The sequence below is a fragment of the Oncorhynchus tshawytscha genome, linkage group LG31 (assembly GCF_018296145.1).
Source record: "Oncorhynchus tshawytscha isolate Ot180627B linkage group LG31, Otsh_v2.0, whole genome shotgun sequence".
NCBI lineage: Eukaryota > Metazoa > Chordata > Actinopteri > Salmoniformes > Salmonidae > Oncorhynchus > Oncorhynchus tshawytscha.
This window is the reverse complement of record NC_056459.1, coordinates 6,428,683-6,438,880: the sequence shown is the minus strand read 5'-3', so window position 1 is coordinate 6,438,880 and position 10,198 is coordinate 6,428,683. Positions and strand designations below refer to the sequence as shown.

The window sequence follows — 10,198 nt, the reverse complement described above, 5'->3', positions numbered from 1 at the left end:
GGAATTACACGTCCATTTGACCTCAGATTGGTGATATTAGTATAAAAGTGTATTTTCTTCAAGATGACATGTGATTGACTGCTTAAAACAGATCAATATCTTTGGTTTTGTACTGATGATTATGTTATGGCCTTTACCATTACATTTCTGAGTAAATTATGGATTTCATGATTCAACAAGAAGAGAGAAGTGGTAGTCATGTGACTAGCTTTTTGATTCATTCTTAGTTTTAAAAAAATTGGTTAAATCAAGAATTGATTGAGCAGAGAATTCCACCCACTTGCCCCACAACCACAGGTGAGTAGATTCTACTATGCAGAAATGTCCCAAATGGTGGCACACTATTCAGTAATACCTAAAAGTAATACCTAAAAGATTTAAACGTTAAATAGGCATGTGTTTTACATTTCTAGAATTTAATTCATATCAAATGTACATTTCCAGGATACAAAATAGAACAAGAAATACACAGAAATCAATGGTTTTATAGGGTGAAATGTTAGGTTTAAGCTTTAGTCACTCCTTATTCCTATATAGGCAGGTGAAATATATATGGATAGTAAATCAACATGTTTATATTCATAATGGCAGTTGTGAAAATGTCTCAGGTCAATATATGAATCTATGCTGTCAGTAACATGAAAGACAGTAACATATGCTGTCAGTAACATGAAAGACAGTAACATATGCTGTCAGTAACATGAAAGACAGTAACATATGCTGTCAGTAACATGAAAGACAGTAACATATGCTGTCAGTAACATGAAAGACAGTAACATATGCTGTCAGTAACATGAAAGACAGTAACATATGCTGTCAGTAACATGAAAGACAGTAACATATGCTGTCAGTAACATGAAAGACAGTAACATATGCTGTCAGTAACATGAAAGACAGTAACATATGCTGTCAGTAACATGAAAGACAGTAACATATGCTGTCAGTAACATGAAAGACAGTAACATATGCTGTCAGTAACATGAAAGACAGTAACATATGCTGTCAGTAACATGAAAGACAGTAACATTTTCCCTGTTCATATACTATGGTATATAATTACATAAATACTCTGTTTTTGGAATGGGACTGTAGACATATGATAGATGTGGGACACTGAATGGCATTAGGGTTATTTTTGTTCCTTTCCTCCACAGGGAATACCAGTCTATGTGCCAAAGGCTGGGAGCAACATGGGGGGGGGGAAATGTGCTATTACTTCTCCACTGATTAACTGACCTGGAATCTGTCGGGATATGTGTATTTCCATGGGGGGGACTCCTGGTCGTCATAGACAGCCAACAGTATTACTATTCAATGACATTATGATAAAGTACATCTACAATCACCTTTTACTAAGGCCTTAGATGACTGTGTTAACCCAGAGCAGCACTCTAATATTCATTTTCAGTTAAACTTTCTGGTAAAGACCTTTTGAGATGAAAGTTCTTAAAAAAAAAAAAAAGATCCTTAACAATGACATTGAGTTCTGGATTGGGCTAACGGATGCACAACAAGAGAAAACATGGTTGTGGGTGGACAACCCACTTCTAGACGAAAAGGTCAGATATTTTGTCATTCAAATAGTAATGCATTTGCTTCAAATCACAACTCACTATAGGTAAAGCATGATCATTCAGTTAAATATTGCTGCCATGTACACTACCGTTCAAAAGTTTGGGGTCACTTAGAAATGTCCTTGTTTTCCATGAAAACATATATGAAATGAGGGGCAAAATGAATAGGACATATAGTCAAGACGTTGACAAGGTTTGAAATCATAATTGTGTCCTTCAAACTTTGCTTTCGGCAAAGAATCATCCATTTGCAGCAACTACAGCCTTGCAGACCTTTGGCATTCTACTTGTCAATTTGTTGAGGTAATCTGAAGAGATTTCACCCCATGCTTCCTGATGCACCTCCCATTGGATTGTTGGATTGGCTTGCTGGGCACTTCTTACGTACCATACGGTCAAGCTACTCCCACAACATTTCAATAGGGTTGAGATCCGGTGACTGTGCTGGCCACTCCATCAGCGCTCTGCTTTGTGTCATTGTCCTGTTGTAGGAGGAAATTGGCTCCAGTTAAGCGCCGTCCACAGGGTATGGCATGGCGTTGCAAAATGGAGTGATAGCCTTCCTTATTCAAGATCCCTTTTACCCTGTACAAATCTCCCACTTTACCACCACCAAAGCACCCCCAGACCATCACATTGCCTCCGCCATGCTTGACAGATGGTGTCAAGTACTCCTCTAGCATCTTTTCATTTTTTCTATGTCTCACAAATGTCCTTCTTTGTGATCTGAACACCTCAAACTTAGATTTGTCTGTCCATAACACTTGTTCCCAATCTTTCTCTGTCCAGTGTCTGTGTTATTTTGCCCATCTTAATCTTTTCTTTTTATTGGCCAGTCTGAGAAATGGCTTTTTCTTTGCAACTCTCCCTAGAAGGCCAGCATCCTGGAGTCGCCTCTTCACTGTTGACATTGAGACTGGTGTTTTGCGGGTACGATTTACTGAAGCTGCCAGTTGAGGACTTGTGAGGCGTCTGTTTCTCAAAATAGACACTCTAATGTACTTGTCCTCTTGCTCAGTTGTGCACCGGGGCCTCCCACTCCTCTTTCTATTCTGGTTAGAGACAGTTTGCGCTGTTCTGTGAAGGGAGTAGTACACAGCGTTGTACGAGATCTTCAGTATCTTGTCAATTTCTGGCATTGAGTAGCCTTCATTTCTCAGAACAAGAAATAGACTGACGAGTTTTAGAAGAAAGTTGTGTTTCTTGCCATTCTGAGCCTGTAATCGAACCCACAAATGCTGATGCTCCAGATACTCAACTAGTCTAAAGAAGGACAGTTTTATTGCTTCTTTAATCAACAGTTTTCAGCTGTGCTAACATAATTGCAAAAGGGTTATCTGATGATCAATAAGCCTTTTAAAATGATAAACTTGGATTAGCTAACACAATGTGGAGTGGTGGTTGCTGTTAATGGGCCTCTGTACACCTATGTAGATATTCCATTAAAAATCAGCCGTTTCCAGCTACAATAGTCATTTACAACATTAACAATGTCTACACTGTATTTCTGATCAATTTTAAGTTATTTTAAATAGACCATTTAAAAAAATATTTTAGTTCAAAAACAAGGACATTTCTAAGTGACCCCAAACTTTTGAACGGTAGTGTATATTGTGATGTGTTTTCCATGACTGACAGGACACACAAATACTGGGGAAATCGTGAGGGTTTGTTACCCCAAATTGTTATTTATGTATGTGTTACCATCTTTCTACCCTAGCTTCTGGTATGGCAATGAGCCTGATAACCGGCCAGGAGAAAATGTAGAAATTCCCAATGCTGAAGACCGTGCCAGAATGGGGCAGTAAAGACCAAGTTTAGTTGTTGTCAATTGTGATAATATGAGACACTCTTAAGTGCATGAAACAGTATCTTGAATTTTGCTCCGAACACAACTATTTAAAATATTTTTACCTAGCGTCGATGAGTAGAAACTGTATTGGTGAGTGGAGTACAGGAGATTACTGCTCATTTTCTACATACATTACAATTTTCATATATATTTGAAATATTATGGTGTAACACAAACCAAATCAAAAACTCATATCTTCCATTCACACAATGTCTCTTTTTAGCACACCATGTGGATTGTGTTTTGTACACATGTTTTTCTGCTTTTCAGTGTTTCTAGACCTAAAGTTTGAAAACAAGAAGGTTGTGTGCCTCCAATATCTAAACATCTGGAATCCATTTTATTAATTAAGTTTGTTCAGCTTTTGTAAATATTACCTACATTAGTTCCGGGACAACAAACTAGAGATGACTGAAACCTTTATAGTACCCTTCTGGTGATGTATCAAGAATATTGAAAAGGGTAGGAAATTCAATATGTTGAGAGTTGACTCACAGCTTCAAAGTTAACTCATTCACAGTAATGCCTAACATCTTGAAGAACCACTCTTTTCTTCACCTATGGTGCCTTCAGAAGCTATTCTTATCCCTTGACTTTTTCTCACCCAATACCCCATAATGACAAAGTGAAAACATGTTTTTTAGAAATCTTAGCATATTTATAGAAAATTCAATTCAGAAATCTAACTTACATAACTATTCACAATCCTGAGTCAGATTGGTCGGCTGTTTGAGCCAGGAAAGGTTTTGTGATGCACACAAAATGTATGGTCATGTGTTCATTTATTAGTTTCTTTGTATTGGGGAAGAACGCTTTTACTGAAATATCAGTCCTACAAAGGTCAGCCACTGCATGCATTTATACTGTTGGCCAGTAGGGGGCAGTGAGACGTTCGTGTCACACTGGGACTATATGCGATCCTGCACCTGTGTGTTCTCATAATTTAGAGGACCTTTGAAAGAGAAGCCACGTTCTCCCGTTTCCATCATTTATCCTGTGTTACAGGAACTACACTGCTCAAAAAAATAAAGGGAACACTAAAATAACACATCCTAGATCTGAATGAATGAAATATTCTTATTAAATACTTTTTTCTTTACATAGTTGAATGTGCTGACAACGAAATCACACATTATCAATGGAAATCAAATTTATCAACCCATGGAGGTCTGGATTTGGAGTCACACAAAATTAAAGTGGAAAACCACACTACAGGCTGATCCAACTTTGATGCAATGTCCTTAAAACAAGTCAAAATGAGGGTCAGTAGTGTGTGTGGCCTCCACGTGCCTGTATGACCTCCCTACAACGCCTGGGCATGCTCCTGATGAGGTGGCGGATGGTCTCCTGAGGGATCTCCTCCCAGACCTGGACTAAAGCATCCGCCAACTCCTGGACAGTCTGTGGTGCAACGTGGCGTTGGTGGATGGAGCGAGACATGATGTCCTAGATGTGTTCAATTGGATTCAGGTCTGGGGAACGGGCGGGCCAGTCCATAGCATCAATGCCTTCCTCTTGCAGGAACTGCTGACACACCAGCCACATGAGGTCTAGCATTGTCTTGCATTAGGAGGAATCCAGGGCCAACCGCACCAGCATATGGTCTCACAAGGGGTCTGAGGATCTCATCTCGGTACCTAATGGCAGTCGGGCTACCTCTGGCGAGCACATGGAGGGCTGTGCGGCCCCCCAAAGAAATGCCACCCCACACCATGACTGACCCACCGCCAAACCGGTCATGCTGGAGGATGTTGCAGGCAGCAGAACGTTCTCCACGGAGTCTCCAGACTCTGTCCTGTCTGTCACACGTGCTCAGTGTGAACCTGCTTTCATCTGTGAAGAGCACAGGGCGCCAGTGGCGAATTTGCCAATCTTGGTGTTCTCTGGCAAATGCCAAACATCCTGCACGGTGTTGGGCTGTAAGCACAACCCCCACCTGTGGACGTCGGGCCCTCATTACACCCTCATGGAGTCTGTTTCTGACCGTTTGAGCAGACACATGCACATTTGTGGCCTGCTGGACGTCATTTTGCAGGGCTCTGGCAGTGCTCCTCCTTGCACAAAGGCGGAGGTAGCGGTCCTGCTACTGGGTTGTTGCCCTCCTACGGCCTCCTCCACGTCTCCTGATGTACTGGCCTGTCTCCTGGTAGCGCCTCCATGCTCTGGACACTACGCCGAAAGACACAGCAAACCTTCTTGCCACATCTCGCATTGATGTGCCATCCTGGATGAGCTGCACTACCGGAGCCACTTGTGTGGGTTGTAGACTCCATCTCATGCTACCACTAGAATGAAAGCACCGCCAGCATTCAAAAGTGACCAAAACATCAGCCAGGAAGCATAGGAACTGAGAAGTGGTCTGTGGTCACCACCTGCAGAACCACTCCTTTATTGGGGGTGTCTTGCTATTTGCCTATAATTTCCACCTGTTGTCTATTCCATTTGCACAACAGCATGTGAAATTTATTGTCAATCAGTGTTGCTTCCTAAGTGGACAGTTTGATTTCACAGAAGTGTGATTGACTTGGAGTTACATTGTGTTGTTTAAGTGTTCCCTTTATTTTTTTGAGCTGTGTATTATCTGCTACACCAGCCCCAAACCTGGGACTTGTAACTGGTGCTTTACTATTTTTAGGTAGTGGAATTACTTCAGCTCCTTTAGGCTTTGGGTAAAGACATCCAAACAGGGGTGGTTAATACAGTCTGCTACCATTCTCAATAGTCTTCCATCTAGGTTGTCTATACCTGGTGGGTTATCATTATTGATGGATAACAATAGTTTCCCCACCTCTTCCACACAAACTTGACCAAAATCAAAACAGCAATACTTCGGTCATTATTAGATCTTCAATACACAAATAAATAGCTCACTGTTCAATGTTTTAAAATTCTCTTCAGTTTGTCCACTTTACCAGTGAAATAGTCATTGAAATTATTTGATATAGCCAAAGGTTTGTTATAAATGGCCCATCAACTTCAATGAACAATGGAGATTAAATCAGGTTTTCTGCCCATAATATAATTTAAGGTGCTCAAATCTCTTTTCATTGTTTGTCATTTATCTTATTTTGGTAATATAACTTTTGAAGTTCAGTCACAATTTCTCCATTTAGAGCATCACCCAATCAGCTGAGCAGCCCGACTTGTTCGCAACTTTTTTTTGCACCATAAAAATGTTTTAATTCATCATCGATCCGAGGGGCACTAACAGTTCCCAGTTTCTTAACAGGTGCATGCTTGTCGACAACCGGCAAGAATCATTTTACAAATACTCAAAGCGCCGCATCTGGATCCTCCTCCTCATACACACCAAATGTTTTACATCTTCAACAACATTTATATGATCTCATCACTTTAGGCCCTGCATTTGGAACTTTGGCTTTACTTGTTATCGCCACAGTGTTATGGTCACCACAGCCAATGGGAACGGACATTGCTTTGGAGAAAAGCTCTGCATCATTAGTAAAGGTTCTGTTCAATACAAGTTGATGTCACAGATACAACACTTTGCATACACTAATTGGTTGAGCGATAACCTGGGTCATGTCAGAGGCATTCGTCCCAGTATGAAGCTTCCACTTGAGAGGAAGATAACTAGATAACCAGTCAATGTTCAGGTCACCAAGAAAATACGTGTTAGTATCAGAGGCCTTTAAAAATCACACATTCTCCAGATACGGAGTTTGCACTTTGTGGCCTACAGCAGCACGCATAAAAGGCTTCAGATGAGGCAGGGGAACCTGCAACCACAGCACTTCCACTTCACTGGTCATGTAGATCCTTTGAGCTTTACAGGAATATGACTCTGAATATATACACCAACACCTTCCCCGTAGACATGCCTGTGTTTTCTATAGCTGTTATATCCTTGTATTCCTACTGCTGTCATTTAAGTTAGTATTGTGGAGTAACTGATGTTGATCCATTCTCAGTATCACCATTATGCTTTGTAAACCTTTTTTAAATCACCATTGGCCTTGTGGTGAAATCCCTGAGCAGTTTCCTTCCTCTCCGGCTACTGTTAGGAATCTCTCTGTAGTGACCAAAGCCTAATTAATAACTTCACCATGCTCAAAGGGATATTCAGCATCTGCTTTTTACATTATTTGTTGTTGTTTGTTTTTAAACCAAATCGGTGCCCTTCTTTGCGAGGCATTGAAAAACCTCCCTGGTCTTTGTGATTGAATCTGTGCTTGACATTCACTACTCAATTGAAAGACCTTACAGATAATTGTGTGTGGAGTACAGAGAGGAGGTAATTATTTCAAAATCATGTTAAACACTATTATTGAACACGGGATGAGTCCATGCAACTTAATGCGATTTGTTAAGCATATTTTTCGACCTGCCATAACAAAGGGGTTGAATACTTGACTAAAGACATTTCAGCTTGACATTTTGTATTGTTCTACAAACAAAATCCCACTTTGACATTATGGGGTATTGCGTGTGGCACAATCTACATTTAATCCATTTGAAATTCAGGCTGGAACACAAAATGTGGATAAAGTAAAGGGGTGTGAATACATTCTGAACGCACTGCATTATGGGGGAAAGTATTGCTTATCTAGTAACACACTGACCTGGACTGAGAGTCGGGATGACTGTCATGGGGGAACACACCTGATCATTAGACAGCCCAGAGGAGCAGGTAGCTTTGACTCTTAACTGACAATGTAATGAATTGCATCTAGAGCAATTCCATTCCTATTAAATTCCCAAGTTGTAAGCAAAATTATAGATTTTCTACAATATTAATTTAAGGGTATTCTACTGTGTCTAACTAATAGTATAGAACTTTGGGTGGACAACACCTCTAGTTCCAAATAAAAAAAGTCAGAATATTAGTTTAAATCTATTTCAAATAGCACATTTCAAGTATCACATTTGCTAGCATTGATGAATGAGTAGTTAAGGCGTTTGTGAGCTGATGACTGAAGTTCATCTGTAATACTGCTTCGCTATGTTGTCATTCTAATTGCTTTCTAAAACTGACTGACAAAATGTAATCAGAGATCTTCACTTTGAGCATGCTTCTTAGATTGGGTTCATGACTAAATAATACAAATTTAAACCAAACAATTCTCTGCATTAATAAAGCTTCCAAAGTTAAACATTTGTTTTTCAGTATTTATTTAAAAATATTTGATTAAAAAAAAGTTTCTCAGAACAAAATCAATGCAATTTTGAACTAGTATGGGGAGCACTTGCAAGGTAAATGCTTGTCTTTCCAAATGAACAAACGATTCTACGTCCTCTTTCCTGACATCACAAGTGTTCTACATAAGGAAACACAGAATGACATTTCTTTCCTTCAACATTATACATGCGTGTAGGGGCACTGACATCAAGCATTTTAACAAGTTGAAATGACTCAATATAACAGTCAATTCAAGGAATGTCTGCCAGCCATCAATTTTAGTAGGCAATGGACAACACCACTGATAGCAAGTTTTATCACTCGTTGTTCGTACATTATCATCTCATTCCCAAAACAACGAGGCTAATCCCTTTAACACACAAAATCTCAAACAACTTCGCTGACATGGCTGAATGACATTGCAATCACTGGCATTCATTTCAATCCATTGTAATTTCTGCAGTGACCCAATAAAGAAAGACAGGGAATATTGAATTCAGCAGTACAGGACCTGGTCAGATATGGGATCCCAAATTCTTAAAAGCTTTTAAGCTTTTGACCATTCTCCCAATCGGAGTCCATGTTGAAGAGGGCTGGAGAGCATCGTCTCTCTCCTATGGTGACGTTAAAGAACTTGAAAATAGCTTGTTAACCGGACTTGTTTTTCTCTACGACCACAATAATGCTGACAAAGGCAGTATAGCAGTTCTTAAAGTGATTCCTCCTACTTTTTCCCGTCCATTTGCCTTGTAGTGACCAGACAGCATGAACAGTGGCTCCATTGAGCAGTTGAGCATCTGTTTATAATTTGCATGTACACACATCTCCTACACAATGTGTGTACATGACACCGTCTCAGTCTAGAACTGTGTGAACCCACTCCTCTTCACACACGGCTGAAGGTGGATCCTAGGAGTCCTTACGGATCAACACGTAGTGTTTGTGTGTAAACAAAAGCTTATAACTGTACGCGTGTGTGTGTGTACCAGTCCTCATGGTCAATCCGAGTTGTCGTCGTGTTGGTCGGGGACCCACTCAGGGTCCTTGGACTGGGGCTTGTTCCTCTGGGGGTCTCCCAGATGAATCTCCCTGACGGTGAGGATGCGTGTCAGCATGGTGTCCAAGGTGTGGTCGTCCAGGCCCTGGGAGGAGAACCACATGGGGCTGTTGGGGACGCACGAGCGCTCCGGGAGCAGGAAGAACACGTTGGTGCGCTGCTTTACCGAGTCCGAGCTGGAGGAGGGAAGAGGGTGAGGAGAGCTCCGTGTTAGAGAGGGCTCGTTTTCAGTGATATGAGGGAAGAGTTTTGAAAAGCAATGTCAAGAAGAATAATTTCTGGTTACACTACTAAATGTTAGATTGGCCTGCAACATGGCCTGCAGCATGGGGAGATGGTGTGTGTCACTCACCACTTGGAAAGGTAGAACTCGTACAATCGGACAGGACAGCGGAGGGGATTCTCACTGTTCTCCATCATCTCCAGCACCTCCTTCTCCTCGTCATCCCTCTTCCTCTTCGCTGCCACACCATCTACATCCGCTACACACACACACACACACACACACACACAGGTCCATGATTACATACGAATCAAATTTGATCTGTGTCATACTTTTTTACAAATGCACTAGT

At 40.9% G+C, this 10,198-nt stretch overlaps 1 protein-coding gene across 2 annotated transcripts in view; it reads right to left on the bottom strand.

Moving 5' to 3' along the window:
- Nucleotides 1–8,542: 8,542 nt before the first annotated feature.
- The window catches only part of zmym4.1 (zinc finger MYM-type containing 4, tandem duplicate 1), a 29,307-nt gene continuing 27,651 nt past the window's right edge, over nucleotides 8,543–10,198 (bottom strand). For both annotated transcript variants that reach the window (XM_024396025.2, XM_024396024.2), the window contains 2 exons: nucleotides 9,976–10,105; nucleotides 8,543–9,799 (listed from right to left, as the gene is read on the bottom strand). In XM_024396025.2, coding sequence (XP_024251793.1) covers nucleotides 9,565–9,799; nucleotides 9,976–10,105 — 365 coding nt within the window. In that variant the 3' untranslated portion in view covers nucleotides 8,543–9,564. The remainder of the gene's footprint in view (nucleotides 9,800–9,975; nucleotides 10,106–10,198) is intronic.